General features: G+C 35.8%; 1 protein-coding gene across 3 annotated transcripts in view; it reads left to right on the top strand.

Annotated features, from left to right (window-relative positions):
• LOC134649151 (uncharacterized) overlaps nt 1–22409 on the top strand; it is a 110706-nt gene that overhangs the window by 24749 nt on the left and 63548 nt on the right. For all 3 annotated transcript variants that reach the window (XM_063503879.1, XM_063503872.1, XM_063503866.1), the window contains exon 2: nt 14886–15263. In XM_063503879.1, the coding sequence (XP_063359949.1) occupies nt 14886–15263 (378 nt within the window). The remainder of the gene's footprint in view (nt 1–14885; nt 15264–22409) is intronic.

The following is a 22409-nucleotide window of genomic DNA, read 5'->3' as shown; positions in this document are numbered from 1 at the left end:
CGTCATGTTGTAAAGTAAACTCATACCTACATTAAATTGTCATTATCTTGAATACCTATCGTAGAAAATACAAATTCCTTGTATTTTTTGCGTAATGCATAGGCAATGATTCTACAATAAGTGTAAAGCAAGACTTAGAATAAGCGAGACGGAACACGAGTAATGAACTTGACAGTGGCTGGTGGAGGGCCTTGCATTCCGGACGCTATAAATAAGAGAACCGTGCCCCGCCTCGCCCTAGGGACGTGGTGTGATGTGGCACTTCCAAGCAACTTCTTCATATATACTGGTTTATGTCGGTACTTCGAATGAAATTACTTTGATTTTTAAACAATATTTTTATAAAAACTCAACTCAAAAGGTATAAACATAATTAGTATAAATTTTTTCATAATTATTTAGACAACCCTCTAAAGCGCTTATAAAGGATATTGGCGAAATATTCGCTGTCAAGTCAAAATAAACCGCACAAGAGCATGTCGGGCTATTATCTACACTGCAAGCAAAAAGGAGTAGGTAACTTCACAGCTCTTTGGTAGGCCTTTTTATTAAAAGCGGCCAAGTGCGAGTCGGACTCGCCCATGAAGGGTTCCGTAATTTATGACGTACATATTAAAAAAAACTACTTACTAGATCTCATTCAAACCAATTTTCGGTGGAAGTTTTCATGGTAATGTACATCATATATTTTTTTTAGTTTTATCATTCTCTTATTTTAGAAGTTACAGGGGGGGGGGGGGGTGGACATACATTTTACGACTTTGGAAGTGTCTCTCGCGCAAACTATTCAGTTTAGAAAAAAATGATATTAGAAACCTCAATATCATTTTTGAATACCTATCCCAGATACCCCACACGTATGGGTTTGATAAAAAATATTTTTGAGTTTCAGTTCTAAGTATGGGGAACCCCCAAAATTTATTGTTTTTTTTTTTATTTTTGTGTGAAAATCTTAATGCGGTTCACAGAATACATCTACTTACCAAGTTTCAACAGTACCTATACTTCTTATAGTTTCGGAAAAAAGTGGCTGTGTCATGCGGACGGACAGACAGACAGACAGACGTACAGACATGACGAATCCATAAGGGTTTTGTTTTTTGCCATTTGGCTACGGAACCCTAAAAAGGGAAACTTTTTGCGATTACTCATAAACGCCTTAACCTGTCGAATCTCACGATATGACGTCACCATAAGCGTTCTGGCTCATATATGAGCCGTGGGAGCTGACAGATTAACCGATCATTACCATCGATTTTTATTACCAGAGGTAGAAAAAATTTGTATGAAATCAGTTTTTCGCTCCTAATTTTTACAATACTTAATCGCAAAAAGTCAAATGCACGGATATAGCTCTGGTTATGGTTAATATGCATCAACATATGTAAAAATATTTTCTATTATGTCAAGGCCGTATATCCGAATCAACTCACTTTATCAAAAATTTAAAAAAAAAACCCCCGTTTGGGTTTTAAAGACCTATATATCCAATAAAACCCCACACCACAGGGTTAACATCGAAAAAACTTTACGTGTAGCCAGGGGATGAAACTTTTTTTTTACCACTTTGTCTGCATGATTGATTTTAATAATCCATGCCAAATTGCAACTTTCTCCCACTACCGATCACGGAGCAAAGCCGCAGATGGACAGACAGGCATAGCGTAAGTAGTCCTGACTACGGTACCCTAAAAATAGCCACAACCGTATACACAAAATCATTCTTGAAATTAAAGTCAGTTAAAAATAGGTGCCAACAGTCATGAGCACTAATAATATGCATTAATTGGTATTGGTAAACGGAAAACCCAATCAAAATAAATGATTAAATGAATTAACTAAGTGCGTGACCACTGACGAATCGTACGTACACAATAGGGATGATCACACATGTTGAATTTTATAACAAAATCTAGTAAAATAGATAGCAAACGAGCAATTTATCACAATAATATGGATATTAAAATAAAATATTGAAAAATTACAAAATTACAGGACCTGAAAGTTTCAAAATTTAAGTTTTTATTTACTTCCAAAAACGATAAAAGTAAGGGTACCATTCGATTACTTACATTTCATCCAAAAAAAATATTGTACAGCAACTATATACATAAACGCAATATTTCACCGACAAAAACGCAATTTTCTTGTTTTGTCCATACTACAAGATGGGCGATGACGTCACGGCCTCTGGCCGTTTTGTATAGGGCGTTTCGCGAGTGAAGTGCGACTGTCGGACTTTGACTACAATTTCTGACTTTTGTGTTACTTTAATGCAAAGGGTCCCATATAGACATTTGATCCTAAAAACAAACCCGATCGATTGATACCATAAAAAAAATTAGTCATGTAGCCTATTGTTTTTTTAGATAAAGCAAATGAAGGGTCCACGGAAAGAACATATCTAGTCACATTTTTCGGAAAATGAGATTTTTATCTCAAAATGAAGAGCTCTTAATGAACTATTAGTTATAATTTTTGCTACCACTGTATAATAAATGTAACACAACTTTATTTTTAGTTAAATAATACCTGGTCACGGAATTACCATACGTTTTGACATTGTTCCAAATTTTAAAACCACGATTACTCAAAATGTCACTAGTGTGACTAGACATGTTCTTTCCGTGGACCCTTTAAATGTTTATTGAGTAAGATACCTAAATAGCTGGTTATGTATAAATCAATTATTCTACAAAGACCTCGAAAAGGGTTAAGTATACGATATTGTATAAAGAAAAGATGACACGACCTTTAAGGTGACTTATGAAGGCAAATGGATAAAAAATATTCCACGATCCCTCGGGATAACGGATTAAAACGGACATAGGTATACTTAAGTTAATGTCAATACACACGTTCGTAATATATCTAGGTTTCATTATATGTACATACCTACTACTAGTATACTTACGAGTAACACCAATAATGAAGGGACTAATGATAACATTATTATTTTACTGATTTATTGTGAAATTACACAATTAAATAGAATGACTATAAGTAAGTAAAGCGAACTCGATGTGGCCACCACTTATCTATCACCATATTCATATCATTATCCTCCCAAAAAATTACATAAAATGTAAATTTACATTTTCATATAAATAATAATGTAGTGATAAGATACTACCTCTCATTTTAGCAAGAGTAACAGGCCCCGGGATATAAATAACTAATATTTGATTATAAGAATAGTACCGATAACTTATAAGATAGTATTCACAGCACAGTGTGTGGCCATCTGCCCATATAGTAGAAATTATACCTACCTGAATGTAGTACATAATAAAGAGAAAGAGTATTTACTTTACTTTTTAATCGGCGAAATGATTCAATATTTTCCTTGCTTAAAGTCTTTATGTAATAGTTGCACTTGTTTAAGAGCCAACATTAACTTCTTATCATTCAAAGTCAACAGCCTGCGCTATCCGCTGATAACAATGATAAGGTTACACTGTACTGTAGGTAGTAGGTACCTGTGCCAGTAATGGAATGTGTAAACACTTTGGTTTCGTCAACAAACTAGATTTTTTAAGTTTCTTATAATGCATTTATTGCGTTTAAAATTGTTTATTTATATAACAAATGTTTCAGGGATGTTGCGAACATCCGCATCCGCATCCGCAACCGCGGAACATCCGCATTATTTTCAACATCCGCATCCGCATCCGCATCCGCATAAAATCGATGCGGAGCTTATGCGGATGCGGATGTCGAACAAGTCGGTACAGGAACGTCTTAGCGGCGGCGTAAGTGCTAGGTAATTTCGTCATTACCTCTAACGAAATCGTCTAGATCCAGAAAAGTCGGCCAAGTTACTGTTTATTAAATATAACGCAGCTATATTCTTGCTCAAATACTAAACGTTTGGTTTTTTTTAATAAAAAAATACTAAAAATGTAATATTTGACGTTTTCTAAGTACTTAAATCTTGACATCCGCATCCGCATCCGCATCCGCGGATGTGAGCCTTTAAAAATCCGCATCCGCATCCGCATCCGCGGATGTCAAAAAATCTGCATCCGCAACATCCCTGAAATGTTTGATTACATTAGATGATATATGTAGTTTAATACATTTTTAAGTGTGTTCAAAAAATGAGCAGGTTCTCAATTCGTCGGAATCTTTTTTGTTCACCGATTGCTCGAAGATGCGTGAAACGATTTGGAAAAATCTTTTTTTGTGTATATTATGCTTCCCAGGTGGTTTTTTTTTTAAATTTTAATCAAAAGACACCCTGGAACTAAAAAGCAAAAAATAATTGGTATTTACATACAATTTTCTGATGTGTTTGAAGTCGGTGCCAAGCCAAATAGGTCTCCCGCTGGCGTCCTTTGAGCGTCGGCGTCTAGTCAGCGCAATGACAATTGGCGATACTGCGCATTTGCGCCGACGATGCGTCGAACAGCAGCCATAGAATTGATTAGACGCCGACGCTCGGGAAACGCTACTCCAAGTGTAGAGTGGCTCTTAGAAAGTAACTTTTCTCATACTACCAAAACATAGCATTTTAATAATAAGCACAGAACACAATTTATTTATAGTTGGTCTGTGTAAAAAAGAAAAGGGAACAAAGATCTCAATTTACGACATACTTAGATGTATGCTTGACAATAGCTCGAAATAATGACGTTCTAAAGTTGAATCGCAAGAGTAAACACGACGACATAACACGAGTTGCAAATAACACTGCAAGACGGCTTTATTGCCTATTAATTGAGTAAATGGTGCTGTTCCGCATGCTCGTTGTAAAATACTGGTCTGGTGTCAAAAAGCGACGTAGCTTCGCTAATATACTTGCTAGTACAGTATTTACTTCTAACTGAGGTTAGTACTCTTAGTATATTAGTAATAAAAAAACCGGCCAAGTGCGAGTCGGACTCGCTCACGGAGGGTTCCGCACCATCAACAAAAAATAGAGCAAAACAAGCAAAAAAACGGTCACCCATCCGAGTACTGACCTCGCCCGACGTTGCTTAACTTCGGTCAAAAATCACGTTTGTTGTATGGGAGCCCCACTTAAATCTTTATTTTATTCTATTTTTAGTATTTGTTGTTATAGCGGCAACAGAAATACATCATCTGTGAAAATTTCAACTGTCTAGCTATCACGGTTCGTGAGATACAGCCTGGTGACAGACGGACGGACGGACGGACGGACGGACGGACAGCGGAGTCTTAGTAATAGGGTCCCGTTTTTACCCTTTGGGTACGGAACCCTAAAAAGAGGTAAGTACATAAATAATTACGTTCTAAATAGTTATTTCCTAAAAATATCACCTCTGTACTAGTCATTTTGGGGGAAACAACTTTGTGACTTGTTGCAATGATATGGTTACGTTACGAGTATAAAATGCACGCGGGTAGCCTATATTACAACATCATTAATTGCTATCATGTAGATGATATCCCACAAATACACCTATTGTTATGAGATAAATTTAGGCCGTATATCACTGGGAATGTATTCAGCGGCCAAACAAAAGGTACTGGTAGTAGATATTAATAATGAATTCCCGAAGAATAATAAAAATGCCTATGCGGCTCAAGTTTAATTAAAAATACGCAAGCAATAATTTCACAAGTTTGTTGGGCATTTTACACAATAGAATCATACTTTTAGGGCTCACTGTTGTCAGTCTAATATTATGCACATTTTGAGAGGTCCAATTCAGGGATTGGTTGATGACTGACGAGCATGAGAAAATTGCTAATCAAGAAAAGTAGTTACAGTGAAATCCTTGTCCACTCTCACCTTGTACTTCCTTGTCGCTCAAACAGCCTTAGGATTACCTACTAAATAAATGTTCCTGTTTATTGCAGCGTGCGATGTGGAACTGTTGGCGTATTACGACGACGTATGTGGACGAGATTATCCCAATGATGCGGACCTGCACCGCCGCCTTGGTGTGTGAGCGATAGCTATGCACATTGGGGTATACAGCGATTTCCCATACAAGGCTGCTTTAACATTCTGATAGCTGCGGATACAGTGGACGTAAGGCTTGATGATTGACCTGTTTAATGAGTATATTTCAATGCGTACAATGCAAAACCGGGAACTCACAGGAGGTAACTTAAATGTACACGCCTCGGCTAGCAAGCGAAAACCAGCAATGATGTACTACCTCACCCGGCGTCTTTGGCGGCACGTTTCGCGGAACAAGGTTAACAAATTTGAAAACACCAGTTACTTACTGCTTAAAGTTAAAATTACTGTACTAAAATGTGTATCCTTAGTAAACAACTTACAATATGTATTATCTGGGACATATACCTACTGAGTCTAACAAGAGATTCAAGGAACATTTCCTTAAATCAATTTGAACTACAAAAAGAAAAGCATGTACCTATGATACAATAATTCAAATTACAAAACTGTTCTAGGTACTAACATCAAAAGCTTTCGAAAGTGGGCTCGAAAATTGGGAACAACTAATATAAAAAGACATAGCGCCAGGAAAACAAAAAGTGTTAGAATAAATAGGTATCTTTAGAAATAAAATTTGGCTGCTATTTAACTGATCACCAAATTTAGTAAAATTTAATAGCAAAAAAATATATTTTACCACCCTAAAATGATAAATGATCACCAAAATTGTAACTCCATTTTAATGTGAAATGATTACCAATTTTATTACATTTTACTATCCTATTAAAGGAAATGACACCAAACGAATCATTATTAACCCAAAAATAGTAAATGATTACCAAATTTCAAACCCCATTTTAATGTGAAATGATAACCAAATTTTTAAATCTTGCTATCCTATTAAAGAAAATGACACCAAAATAATCGTTGTAAACCCAATTTTTTAAATCTTGCTGTCCTATTAAAGCAAATGACTCCAAAATAATCATTATAAACCCAAAAATAGTAAATGATCACCAAAATTGTAACCACAATTTAGTTAAGAGGCAAATATTTAATATATCGTTATCCTATTAAATTAATTAATCCACTTCGTCACCTTTTTCTAGTAACATTTTATTTCTGTAACAATCGCAGTTCTAACCTAACCTAACCCACTTTTCTAGTAGCATTTCGTTTCTGTAAGGGTCGCAGTTCAAACCTAACCTAACCCACTTTTCTAGTAGCATTTCTTATCTGTATGGGTCGCAGTTCAAACCTAACCTAACCCACTTTTCTAGTACCATTTCTTTTCTGTAAGGGTCGAAGTTCAAACCTAACCTAACCCACTTTCTACTACCATTTCTATTCTGTAAGGGTCGCAGTTCAAACCTAACCTAACCCACTTTTCTAGTAGCATTTCTTTTCTGTAAGGGTCGCAGTTCAAACCTAACCCACTTTTCTAGTAGCATTTCTTTTCTGCAAGGGTCGTATAGTTCAAACCTAACCTAACCCACTTTTCTAGTAGCATTTCTTTTCTGTAAGGGTCGCAGTTGAAACCTAACGTAACCCACATTTCTAGTAGCATTTCTTTTCTGTAGGGGTCGCAGTTCAAACCTAGTAATTTTGGCATCATTTTACTTTATTTGGTAATACGTATACATTTTTTGGTAATCATAGTGGTTTATTTAGGTGAAAATATCGCATTAATTTAGTCTTCAAGATTTGGTGATCATTAATGATTTTTGGTAATCTTTTAATATATTTGGTATTTGAATACAATTTGAAGTGCAATCGTAATTAAAACGGTGGTACTTTTGTAATTTTAGGCCTTATTTTTTTGGTGATCAGTATTTTTTTTGGTAAGCATGATTTTTTTATTTAGGGTACCAAAGTATTTTTTGGTGGTCATTATATTTGTAGCCATAAAATTTGGCAAAGAAGTTTCATTCAAATTGAAGACCTCAATAATCTAATGACTACTTTTTCACGAGTTCGCTTTAAAGAAATCGTTGTACACCTAGATATTATATTGTATGTTGTGGTATTACTAGTACTTTGTTCCAAAAATACCACTACAGAATTGAACAGTTGCTTTAGTTTAAGTCGGTTCTGATTAATAAACTCACTCGTACAGTAGCTATAACAGTAGTTACAAGAACAGGAACGCATTAAGTTGATATTGTCGTTGGATTAGTCTATTGGAATACTTGGACGGAGAATTGACATCTCGGATCTATTTCGAGAAGCGATTTCGAGAGCTCGGCTTTTATTGCCATGAGTAGATACTGACTGCAACCAAGCGATCGCTTGAGACGAATGAGACGGTCCAGTATAAGTAAATGTGATATTCGGTTATGTTATTACGGATCACTTGATTTGTTAGGCCGATACGTGGACTGCTCGCAATTGCTCGCTAACTAATGTGAATACAGGCCCAGCTTACTCGCGTTCATCACCTCAGAAATTCCTTTACCCATTCGCGTCCTTCGACGGGATTTATTTTACGATTGCCATAAACGTGCGTCAGGGTCAGGTTCTTTGAAACGCCAGTGGATTTCGTGGAATGCTTTTTGCCCTTTTCGCTATTAAACTGGTCGTCTTAAGTACCTAATCGTAAAGTGACCTGGATAAAGCGTGCAGTTTCCTTTGTTCGAACAGTTTGGTGTTGTCTTTCAAATGTAATAGGTAGAAGTTAAAATATCAAAAGTTCCCTGAAATGGGATTTAATCCTATATATACTGGATCAACCAAATCTTGTCAGTAGTAAAAGGCGGCAAATTTGAAAAATCGCGGGTTAGCAACACTGTGTTCGAATAATTCCAAAATCGCGTGTCATCTGTGTGTTATCTGTGGAATGTGGATCGTGAATGACAGCCATCATCTTATTGTTTACATTCTGAATCGTTTCTATTTCAAGAGAAATTTCTGCTGTCACCATTAAATACCAAGATTATGCATGACCTCAAGCAAAGCTAAGGTGTCTACAATGTACAATCATGCTCGTTGACGGTAAACATTACTAAAATTTGAGGTTATGATAATTCACTCGAACTGACGTATGAAGGGCGGAAAAATAAACACGTTTTAGTTCGATGTACATTGCTGCTTTTCTTAGCGGAATTCTGCTCTTTGAGTGTTACATGGTGTTACCCTATTACTTTAATTTGCAGTACATTGCTACTGACAAGATTTGCTTGACGCACTATAACTTACGTGTTGAAATCTAAATAGTGTTTTAAAAATCGGCCTTCACATTCAAAACTACTCGCATTTACCCCAAACTCAACCAGCACTCGGTAAAATAAACAGCAATAACAAAGAAAATAGAAGTTAACGTTTAACCCAAACAGCAAAACAAATTGATTAATCGACCGCTCGACCGCGCATCATTAATAAAGTTGTTGCATCTCGGTTTCCGTTCGCACCAAGAACTCAGACAGCGCAAGGAGTAGATAGAAACGGTTATTTTACTGTGAAGTCGAAGGAAGCAGTTAGCGGCGCAGCGCCGACTCATTTGTGTCAGCTCTTAATTGTCTCAGCGAGATTTCATCGCGACCCAGATCGAGAAGGTTAAATTCCTCAGGCCGCCGAATAAACCTTTTAAAGTATAAAAGAATGCCTCCCGTTTTTGGCGTGAATCTGGAAATCTTCCGCGTCAGGAAGCTCGTAGAGATTTATGCAAATACGTTAACGTTATGTAAGAAGAGCATGCTTTGTTCTCATATTTGACATGCAGCTTCATATCTGCCCGTCAAGTGGACCTGTTCAATCCCGTTTTCCGTTATAAAAGATGGGATACTTGCCTACTTCATCTACTTAAATGTCTTCATTAAGCTTATTTTGTACAATAATGCCACTTGAGGTAGTTTCCTGAATACAACATAGGTTTAATACCATATTGTATGCTAATGCATATGTTTAGTCGCATCTTTCATAGTAAGTTTTGTAAGTACTTTCGTTTGTCTGTCTAACTACCCACAACAATTTTTAACAGTGTTTTACAATGATCACTGTCACAAAGTCAGGGTAGTAGGCAGACAAATAATAACAGTAGTTGAAAAACAACAGAAAACAATAATGCTAAAGGACGGGACGTCTGCGCGCTTACAGCACGGCACAAAAAGGTCGTTGTTACGCATCATTTCATAATAACCCGCTGTCCTTTGTCAATGCTCCATTAGACGAGACTTCAATGCTACATTATTGTTATTGACGTCGCTTATTTTAATGTTCTGGTATATTCTATTTCACTCGAGTTCTGAAAACAGATGTAGTTTTTAATGGCTGTATTTTTTTGTCAGAACTCCTTAAAACTCATGGGAATTTTCATAAGTAAGCTATGGAAATTGGGTGTTAAATAATGTTGGTTATTGCTATAAATGTTTTATTGAGCCATCTAGGTATGTTTCATTGTTGTAGGTTGTAGATGTCGCATTTTCGCTTTGTTCTATTTTTTTTATTTAGTAAATAGTAAACAACCGGATTTAACATTTTAATGGTGCTTAGAGAGCTTATTAATGGGTTATATCAAATGTTTTTTAAAACCTGTACGTTGTATTAAAAAATACATTTTCCCATGGGACTTTGTCAATATAACTTTTTGCTGCCGTGCCATAGCAAACTGGGCGCCTTTCTCAACTTTTACTATAGTATCATTTTACCTGCATTTTTTGCTTTCGCTACAACAATGATATCTCACGTAGGTACCGTTTCCGTCTGCTCCATATATTGTTCTAAGTACAAATACAAATAGACGTAACGTGAAGGAAGTAGCATTGTTTGTATTATGCTGCTGCAAAGCTATTGTTTATTTGCTTATTTATTCCAAAGCGTAAATATAAAGGTGATGATAATGTTATAATTCAAGACAATACAGTAACAGCTCGACTGGCTTGGTGGAAATTTTCAAATTTTTCGGCCTACTACCTCTCTTTTGTCTGTACCGTACCGTCTAGTACCGTCTGGTACCTACTTACAAATTAACTCTTCAACGAAATAAGGACATCAAAGTCAAAATAATGGCGTTTAAACTGATAACTATCCAAGCAAATTGCGCATATTTACGTCAGCTTCGCTCGCTATCGGCGTTCCAGAACCCACTACTTACCACTACTGTATTACGTCATACGGGCTCATAGACATAAAGAGAGTATTAATGGCATATTACTCCCTAGGCAGAATGTTTAACTTATTATCTCAAAGTCATGTTACCCAAGACCTATATTTGAATTACCTATATGTATTACACGTAACTTATTAAATCTTCCCCACTTGAGCAAAGTTTGGCGATGCCATTGCTATACACAGTATGTAACCGCTACCGAGAGTGAGTGTTTGCGGTTTATATCGCTAATGAAGTTGCTCCCACCGCGGATTCATTAATCTTGGAGCACTGCGAGGTCTGCGAGCAACACTTTCATTTTGCTAAAACATTCTTAACGACGGAGAACAGAAGATTCTAGTAATTATGAGGGCGCTCATGACATGAAGGTATTTTAAAACGATTCATTAACATGTGTTATATGTACTAGAAGTGTAAGTAGGTACTGCCGTGGACTGTCGACTAAAGGACTGTTTAGATACTGATTTTATATTTGCTCTTGTACTGAATGACACAATTTAATTTTGCCATATTTGCGCAAATACGGCTCTGCATCTCTTGATTTTATATACTTAATAAAGAGCTAAAAGACGATTATTTGAAATAATAAAGCGAAATGTATTGCCACTCATAATATTCATAAGATGACGGTGGATGGGTACTCGACACATAATTTAATAATTATTAAATTGTATGCACAGGTATATAAGTATTCGTAGTTAATTACTGGTACGCATTTGATAGCATACCTATATAATTGTATATTTAGTTTTGCAGAAAACTAAATATTGGAGTTCATCAATTCAGCGCTAATGAGCTTTAACATTGCATATGATGTAATAATATTCGCTTTAGCTCATTCCACTGAATTTCAGATTGTACATTTATGCATAATTTCATCAATTGTTAATGGTCCATAGGATTTTAAGATATCTTAGCATTGGTGTTAGTAAATGTTTCATTCGAATTGCGACCGCAGCAGCGTTACTGCTGCGTCGTTGTAGCAGTGGTAAACGGGTGATATTGATATCACTGTCAATCTGTTTGATAAAAGATGTGATTTGAAGGTTCTAATCGTTCTAGGATTAAAATTATATTTACGAGTAGGTAGTTTAAAAAATGCTCCAATGTTATTTTAGTCACGCATGTTTGAAACTTCAGTAAAACGACGTGGCCAGAATATATCGTTACGAAAAATGAATCTAGGGCGGGCCTGGAATCCCTAGGGACTATTATTCTTGTATAAAATATCACGACTGCAAAAAACCATTCGAGGCTTACATTTACTTTTGTTTGAATGTTATAAAACTTGGAAACTCAATTTACTAGCGGCCTGTCCCTAGAGCCCTCAGACTAGCCGGATAACTAGTTACGTATAATCCCCGACAGCTTGATAAGAAGTCATTTTCAGCATTAGAAGTTAGATTATTCCATAGAATTTACTACCGCGTGTCCCACAACCTTTCTGCATACTGTACGTACAGAAGTTCCTAATATTTGTGTACAAAAACATGCATTTGTTCGGGTCAGATTCGTTAAATTTGCTTCTTGGGGCTAATAGATTTTTTTTTTCAATTAGGATTACTGTCCGAATGGTACCTAATAATTATCAATTCACTTCATTGATACTCGTAAGTCAAAACAACGTCTGTATAAAAAAATTACTTATTTAGTTCATTTTATAAATGTTTCCAGCATTGTGATTTTATCAGTATTTACTTCACTACGTACAGGTCGAGAAACACTTTGAAAAGTGAAAAATTCCAGATTCAGTACACAACAACATTTTGTTTTGAAATTGTGACAAAAGACGCGCCTGTAACATTTTTAGTCGACTGCCTCCGACAACCGAGCGCCGTAATTAGTCCTCGAAAATGTCGTAATGACTCGTGACTAGAGTTGGGTAAAGTCTGCACATTTTATATTTACAAACTTTTAAAACTTAGGTACATGCTAAATCGTTCATCTATTATATGGGGCATGAGATATATGGAGATAGAACCCGCTGAACGACACATCTAATGAACACAAAAAAACACGTTATTTGTATAGGAACCCTTAATTTTATAGGTATTTAATTTTTATAATTTTGTTCCGGTTCTTGAGATGGAGCTTGCTGGCCACGACAAAAAGACAAGACGAACAAACAGGTTAATTTCGATTCGAGGTGCATGTAGTGTGTAAAAAAATATCGTAGCTTACGACACATAATTGCGATATGTAATTTACAAGTGAATATTAAAGAGATATTTCAAACTTATGCAAAATTAAAGAACACATTTCACATTGAAAACTTATAAGCGGCCCATCACTATTGCTGAGCTCGTGACATCTGAACTTACTCGTAAAACAAGCCACTTACGCTCTTTATGAATTAAATGATATTGTGTGTGTACTTGCGCGATAATTTAAGACTTAAATTTTGTTTTTACAATTCAACACACAACCAACCGTTCTACTTACTAACTGACGTAGGTATCTACCTAAGATTTGATGGTTATAAAATCCAATATTATTGTGCTATTTGTGGTGTTGACAACGCCATTGCCGAATTGACGATCAATTCTTGTACTAGAGTGTCTGGATGCTGGTTTGTGGACTTGACTCTACATAGACGTCCGTTTATGGTGTTTGTATATAATATTGATTAATACTTGCGTTGCGAAGATAATTATCACAATGATCGAGTGATTATTTGAGGAAAAACCTAAAATTTGGTAGGATAATTATGAATTGGGTACCTACTCTTATTTCATTTTTGAGATGGTGATGATAAAATAACTTATTAGTATTTATACCGGTGCGACATTAATTGCCTCTTCTTACCTCCTCAAACAGACACCGTATTTAGGTAGATATTCTTATACTCATTCTCTGAAGTTATTCCACGTTGCGACGGTGTGGACGTGTCTCGCCGCCTTCCTTCTATTTAAATAGGTAATTCCGTCGCAGGAGCTGCCGTAGATAGCGACTCGGTCCCTACCCAACTTAACTTGATTTTCTGAGGCAACTTAAGAAGCGATGTGTTTGCTTTTTCGAACGACGAAAATATACCTGAGTCAATTCGCAGTAAAACTAAAATTACCTTTCTGTTTCACTTCTCGTGTTAATTTTATTTAGATCACAAAAAGTTAATGACAAATCCCTGCTAAGCTATTATGAGCCTGCCAAACCCTTATCAAAGTCTGTTTTTGTTGATTGCTAATGCTTGATTTTGTTACTGAACCAAAAAGGCTCTCATATCGCTGTCATCAAAATAATGGCAGTATCATGAATAAATCCGATGTCTATCATTAAAACAAATGAATACTTGATTGAAATCACACTTCGTTTTGGTCGACATTTATCGAAGAAAGCGTAAACAATAAAAAACCGTGGCTTATATTTTACAGAAAAATCTGCTAGTTCAACACAAACAAAAAGAGAAGATCTTGTAACTAACTCAGCTTCTATGTTGACATGACATGACTTGTACATGTAAAGTATATCGTTAATACACGTATAGGACATTTTAAAGTGCGAGTTCAACATGCACTAGGTACTATGTAAATAAGACGACTCACATACCCAGACAATGGTATGGTCGTATGTGTAGGAGTGAAGAGCCTCCATTCACACTTTACATTAAAGCCTCAGACGACGGCGTAGTATACAAGTTATCTACAGCTTGGCTTTAGATCTTGACTGAGCAGTCACAAACAATTTATATGAAATGCTCAGACTCGAAATGGATTTAGTAATACGGCATTGTATCCGAGGCTTGTTTGTTGCCGCAGCGCGAGAAATAAACTAACTATATACGTGCCTCGAAATAGCATTGGATTACTTTCACTTTGTTCCTGTAGAGCCATACGTTCGTTGCCAGATTCGTGTTTAATTTGTGTCGTAAGTATGTATTTTTAAGGGCATTTTTCTGCTTGTTTGCAGATAACCGCAACTGCCGCTGGAGTAACGATCAGTCGACAGAAGATTGGCGCGATGCGGGGGGCGGGGCCCTGGTGAGGTCCCGCCACGGTATGGGCTCTAACATCAGCCAGCACTCCGCCAAAGGGCTAAAAGGTCGACGCGCCAGGTCTAGTGGCGACCTTTGCAATGGCGACACCAAGAGCCAGACTGAAAGTTCTGTCTGCGGATCTGTGGTGGGCGACGCCATGGGCTGGAACAGGTCGCTGCCAAATCATTTGGACGGAAATAGACATTTAGCTGAATACAGCCGGGTGAACAACAACTATGGGGAGTTCGGAACGTACAACAGAACACATCCTAAAGGTGGACGCGGTTTACGATACCGAGTGTCCAAATCTGGTGAGTTAATCAGTGAATATTCAAAGATTGTCATATTTTAATTGCTATTGCGTCATGTTCGCGTTTCCACAATTCGATGTATTAATCTGGATTCAGATGAAATACAATTTAAATGCTATGCTGTATTTTTAAAACGACGTGACGAATGGCTGTTATGCAAGTTCATTGAACGTCATCGCAAATTTGCAGTTTTGGTTAAAGTATTTATTTATACCTATCTGTTTGTAGTTCATTAATTTAAATACAGTGAATAGGTACCCTACATAAATATCAAATATGAATGTATCTAAAATTGAATTAATTTCAATTTACATTAAATATCCAAAACAGTCACGATAATAATCCGAAAAGATTTGTTATATAAAGTTTCGAGTCTCACGAGTTTTACATTCCACACGGACTTTTTTTGTATGAGATACAAAAATACCACATTTTCCGTGTTAAGCACATTAAGGGGCATCAACTGACACTATAAATTCGGTGAATTTGACCGAGCGATCTCTTTTCGGTCGTTTGATGTTAGCGTAAGTAATATAGGTTATATAGGTAAGTCACGCGGAGTAACATTTGGGCTCCGCCGCCGCTGAGGCCAACTGAGGAGAATCTTTTCAAAACGGTTTATTTCTCTAATGAACATGATACAAAAATAAGCCCTTTTGAAAAGACTCTCCTCAACTTTGATAAGCCTTTGCTAATATGCTTTATCCATGACACGCTCACTTTATTAGGACTTCATGTTTGTTAGTTAGCGCGTTGTTTATATTATTAACTGAACTTACAATTACATACTTATTTACTTTACACATATTCTTTAAATACACAAATGATATCATGAGTACCCATTTGCCAAGCCATGTTTAATTGTTTATTAAATAAAAACTGAATTGCTAAATTAATAGAAGTTTTAATAAGACCATCGCTAATATAAGAGCAGTTTAATATTATTTGAATATTATATTATGTACTTTATTAGATTAGTTGAGCTCTAACTTCAGTAAAGATAAATAAACTGTTACGATCGTCGTATTTTGTAACAGCTAACAGGAGTATGAAAATTATGTTAGCTGTGTCTTAATTAAAATCTCTTAAGACTCGGATTAGGCTTGGCTCGGTAATAAACACGCTCAGCCGTTTATATCCTACCTAGATAAACAAGTAAGGTTTTGTACAAACATGTATCTAAAGTTCATCATACATACTTGTACAAGTTACTCATAGCTCTGCTATGTACTATTTAAAATGTTAACTGTGCAAGTAACTTCAGATGCATTTTAAAGCATGAGGCTTTTGGGATTTTCTCTACTATTTTTATTTGAGGCAATCGTTTTTTCATCCGCTTTAACACAATCTCTATTTCACTGCAACAACTCCTTACAAAGAACAGATCGAATTACCAATCAATCTTTATATACTACCTAATGTTTGTAGGTCTTTAGGAGCTTCATGAATAACATCGTAAAGTTATGTCTACTTGTTTACATAAGGCCAAACAATAACGCGTGAAGGTTACTGCAGTCAGAAAGAGTTGGTTAAGGTCTATCCTACTCGTAATAATTAAAATATGAAAAGTTAAAAAAACTAAACATTATTTTATTCTTAAGTTTTAACTTTGTGCCATGTTAAATTTTATCAGGTAAGTACATCTACGTACAAGTTAATTTATTAAATACCTAAGTAAGCAGAAAATAGTACCTATGTACATATTCAACGGCGCATTGGCGCATATTAAGGTAGTGTTCGTGCCATTCCATATTCCCTGGTGGGCTCGCAAATAGCTTTTTAATAGGTGTGGCCGTACGAACTGCTGAACACCTTGAGCGAAACCCCTAATGCCTTGGCGATCGATCATAACGCTTCCCCGTGCTTTTGGCGGCTACAGTTCATGAAAATACGTAGACACGTTTATTTATCCAGAATATTTTGGACTGCGTAGTAGAGTTTGTATACCTAAATTTTTATTATTTTGAAGTTCAAAGTTCAAAGACTGTTTCTTAATGATGAAATAGCAGCACAATATTTTTCACTAGTTCGGCACTGACATAAACGCTAGCTTTTACTTTTTATGCATCTCGCTCGTACCTATTGAAATATTAGTGCGAGCGAGATGTATAGAAAGTAAACTACGCAGACGATGGCGTATATGTCAGTGTTGACATTGACACTGTCAGGGACTCATGGTACGGGTGCTAATGTACAGTTAGCAAAAGCTTACAATATTTTTCATTGTTTTTTTTTAAAGTGGTACTTTATACAAGTTGTCCGTTATTTGCACGTAAGTACCTATTAACTAATATTTCGTACTAATAATTAGTGTTTTTTTTATCTATCTTATTTCTGTGCCTGGCAGTTTTGGTTTATTTTATCCAAAAATATTATGTTCAAATATTTTTTGTTTTCACTAGACAATTTGTATAACATTTCAAGTCACCGTTAAAATCAAAAGCGAATTTTAAAAGGAGCACTGAAAACTATTGCATTGCTTCGATAGAAAGAAGTACAAAGTTTCCGACCGATGCCACCCTCGGGGCGCAACTTCCCTGGCCGACTGAGCTTGACTCGATACGTAAACGAATTTTACAATGTTGGGACCAACGTAGCTTTATTTATCGAAGAAATCTTATTACATTTTATATTTTGAAAACTATTTTGATGATTCATTTATAACTTTTGCAAAGAAACTAAAGATAGCAGATCATATCTCATTTCAGTCGTACAGTTGCTTACTTCGTCATACTGTAGCTAAAATCAATCTATAAGAAGGCTGATCGCACGAAGTGTAACATTATAACATACCATAGTCATCATTACTTGCCAGCCCTCGTTGACCTAATTCCTGACTTTATTTTCTGCAAAGACGTTAAGAGTATCGTGTCTATCGCTGAAGAAACATCAATTATGGTGACGTCACTTGGTAAGAGCATCGCCTATAAACGTCTGGCTAAAAATAGACTTGTGTACCATCGATTCCCCGTCGCGCCAATGCTTACACGCTCCATAAAACTTGCAATATTGGGTACATATTGAATATGAATTATCTCTGAATTTTGTCATAAATTGTAGCATTCCCGGAGATTTATTCAACTGGATATTGCCTATAATTTTTTTTGTGTCCAAGCAGATTTAGGTAAGTAAATTAATTCTAAAGTAATTTTAATATGCGTCTTAGGTACAAGTGTTATGGCATAGTACTTATGCAAATGTACCCACTTTTCATTGGTATAGATTGTTATTTTTATGAAATACTAACTGTGCCTAGTGTGCCTACGGCTCCGGGCGTGGTAAAAGTAAGAAATAGAGTTAATTTCACGTTTATAATATTAGTATAGTATTATCTACACATTCTGGTCACATCAACCGTGGTAGGCCACAGTGCCAGTGACAACCTACAACACACAGCGTACAAAGTCCCGTTCCAGTTTTAAAATTATAAATAAAACCCTATTAAGTAGGAAAACATCGATAAGGACCCTTCGTGAGTAAAAACTTCCTCATCTAAGCGTTTTCCGGGTTGCGTCTTAAAGGTGCTCCGGTTCCACTTTGGAAATCGAATCCCAAGAATTTTCGCATTCCATATTGGATATTGGAATTATTTTCTTTCACCGTAATGCGACTGGTAAATAGCAAACGATATTTCATGTATAATGTCTCAATAAACTCATCGGCCCGAGTTGCAGTTTACTGGGCCTCCAAAGCCATAGCAATACTCTCTACAATAGTACATAAACAATCATATAATTAGTCCCACTTATACAGCATCAGATGGTCTTGTTTGGCTTTAATTAACTCAACCCAATATCTTTGCACATTACTCAGGTAATTACTGGATTCCTAGTTACAAGATGGATTACGCCCGTATGTTGCTCTGTTATTAACATTCCGTTGGAAGCGTCACTGGCATAATGTTTCATTTACAAGACCCAATGTTAAAATTATCAACATTTTAAAAATATCAGTCTGCTAATTACTTACAACAACATGAAAACTTAGATGGTTTATACTGCCTCAGGAGGATTATCAATTATTATAATAGATTTTATGACTATCAGTCATCCATTATTCCAATTGCTATTTTTAGTTTCCGCTGTCCGTCCGTTTGTCATACTCGTAATATTATTTATATCTACAATCTATAAACCTCAAACTTGGTGTGATAGTAAGAGTTATTTATGATACAAGTGCGAAAAATAGCGAATTACCTATACGCACTGTGTAACGTACAACGTTTTACAGTAAGTACATATGACCCTTTAAATATACGACATACATAGTTACGTAATGTGTTTATTATAGCACCTGGTGTCGTAATGTAGCCCCAGATGTACTGTGAAAATAATATACTGCATATTATTGTAACAAAAATAATGAAACACGGTGAACCATAATATCTTGATCCAGGAAATCTGAGCGTTAACTTGACGCTGGGTGTGTAAACGTCACTTGGTATTTTGTTTTTCTCACACTACAGAAATGTCCATACAAACTGGTTCGTGTTTCTTGACGTTGATTGTAGTTAAGTAACTAGCATTAACTGAACCTTTCAATCAATTATGTGATTGAGTACATTCACTTCCATGGATGTCACTACCGTAAAATTAATCACTCTTGGTGATTGGTGAGATAAGGCACCATAATCACAACATTATTAAGTTCATAATATCGATATCTAAGATATTAAATAGTCAAACTATAACCTATATTTATGGCTCTCAAATGTAAATACTTAATGTTCATACCATTTATGTCTAAAAAAAGTGTTCTATTAAAACATTTTAATCTCAGTTGCTACCTAAATTACACCGTATTTGAATGCAACAGACAACTCGATCTTTTATTATATTTTCAGAGTTTTAATCTGCCGCCGCTGCACTCGGGGCGTGAATTATCTCGAGTAGCCTTTCAAAGACTCTTTTGCCGGCTGAAATTTAAATGGGAATAATTTACTAACAATTACTTCCTCCGAGTACTTATTTTAAGTCAAACATTTTAAAACAAAACCTGAAAATAAAACGAATTATTCACGCTCATAATTTTCAACACCTTGCATGAATATTAACGCTAAGTTATTTACAAAATATTAAATCTTTTCATTTAAATACATAATAACATACTTTTTTTTTTTAAATAAAATCAACGGTCATAATAATTTACATTAAAAAGGTACCCATTATTGGGTTCCATGAGGAATTGAGGGAACTCCTCAAATATTGATGGATCGAGACCGTGAAACTTGAAGCACGAAACTTTTTAGTGACATGACTGTTTGGCCAGACAAGATGAACTAGTCCTGCAGAATGCTACGCCAATCATAACAAGACAAGACAAGACAAGACAAGAATTACACCGTATTTGAATGCAACAGACAACTCGATCTTTTATTATATTTTCAGAGTTTTAATCTGCCGCCGCTGCACTCGGGGCGTGAATTATCTCGAGTAGCCTTTCAAAGACTCTTTTGCCGGCTGAAATTTAAATGGGAATAATTTACTAACAATTACTTCCTCCGAGTACTTATTTTAAGTCAAACATTTTAAAACAAAACCTGAAAATAAAACGAATTATTCACGCTCATAATTTTCAACACCTTGCATGAATATTAACGCTAAGTTATTTACAAAATATTAAATCTTCTCATTTAAATACATAATAACATACTTTTTTTTTAAATAAAATCAACGGTCATAATAATTTACATTAAAAAGGTACCCATTATTGGGTTCCATGAGGAATTGAGGGAACTCCTCAAATATTGATGGATCGAGACCGTGAAACTTGAAGCACGAAACTTTTTAGTGACATGACTGTTTGGCCAGACAAGATGAACTAGTCCTGCAGAATGCTACGCCAATCATAACATAACATAATAAAAATAAAAACCTTTTTTTTTAATAGGTAAAAAAAGTCGACTTTAAAAAGGACAATTTAAAATATTATCCTTTTCTATGAGCTAGCAACTAATAATTATGTTTGAAGTCGGTGCCAAATAGTTACAATAATACCCTTAAAAAACGAGTGGACAGCTTTCTTTCTTATCGAACCGCACCAGGGTCGGCATTTGGTTCGACAGTGTGTTGACCCTTCTAAGATTTGGCTTGGCACCGACTTGAAACATATCATTTGCTACCATATATTTTTTAAGAATGGATACTTATTTTGTTAACCTTTTTCAAGTTGGTATTTAATACTAAGTAAGCTAAGGTTATTTTTAATACGTGTTCCGGCCATACATCAACGTCGTCGGGGTACGCCCCTGACCGCTCCATTGGGATTAATCATGTACTTACTTACACTTGCCCCATTCCTTAACTGATCACAGAAGACAAATCGGATGGGCGACGGGAACAATCCGCAATCTCCCCACAAAAAGCTCTGGGGAGAGATAATGATAATATATTCAAAGAGTCTTTAATATCTGCTTCCTAAAATTATTTTTAAAGTTCGTAATTAAGGTCGTAATCTGATGACGTTAAACGTAATATTTTAACGATTCCTTCAGAATTGAATTTATGTAAATAATGAATCTGTGCAATATTTTTTTTTTAAGATCGTAGTTTCCGATCCTATCGTGACTTTTTTAATTAGCTGCCTCTGAATTCTCTTTGAATTGTGCTTCCCCCGTCAACTATGAAAATGATCCCTACTCGGCCTTGACCCGCGGCGCAGCATGACGTCACGTCTAGTGAAAACAACCCAGTGCGGCTGCGTGCCGTACCGCTGCAGATTTGTCAACTCAACGTGCTTATACGGGTTATTAGAGCAACCCCTTATAACTATTATGTACCATTAAATTTTTAGTACTCGCGTCGAAGTTAATTTTTCCGACGGCTTAATTTTATATAGGAGCTTTGCTTCTTTTTCTTTCTAGTGAGTTCATTCTTGTGTTAAATTGAAATCGAGTTTTGAACACTTATGGAAACAAATACGGTTCTAACTTTAAAACATAAATTATCCTGTATTATACGAGAATTAAGTTTCACTTGTTCAAATTTCAGCACTACCTAACATTTTAATTTAAAATAAACTCAATTTAGCTGTAATAATAAATGTTCAGGTCATTTTCAGCACGCCGTAACTTCGTCAGTATTTGCAGGACATTTATTTTCTTTTGTTTTTTACCTACGAAGCGGCTTTCATAAAAGCTGGGAAGAA

This window comes from Cydia amplana, chromosome 1 (genome assembly GCF_948474715.1).
Source record: "Cydia amplana chromosome 1, ilCydAmpl1.1, whole genome shotgun sequence".
Taxonomy (NCBI): Eukaryota; Metazoa; Arthropoda; class Insecta; order Lepidoptera; family Tortricidae; genus Cydia; species Cydia amplana.
Note: the sequence above shows the minus strand (reverse complement) of the source record. Positions and strands in the feature narration are given on the sequence as shown.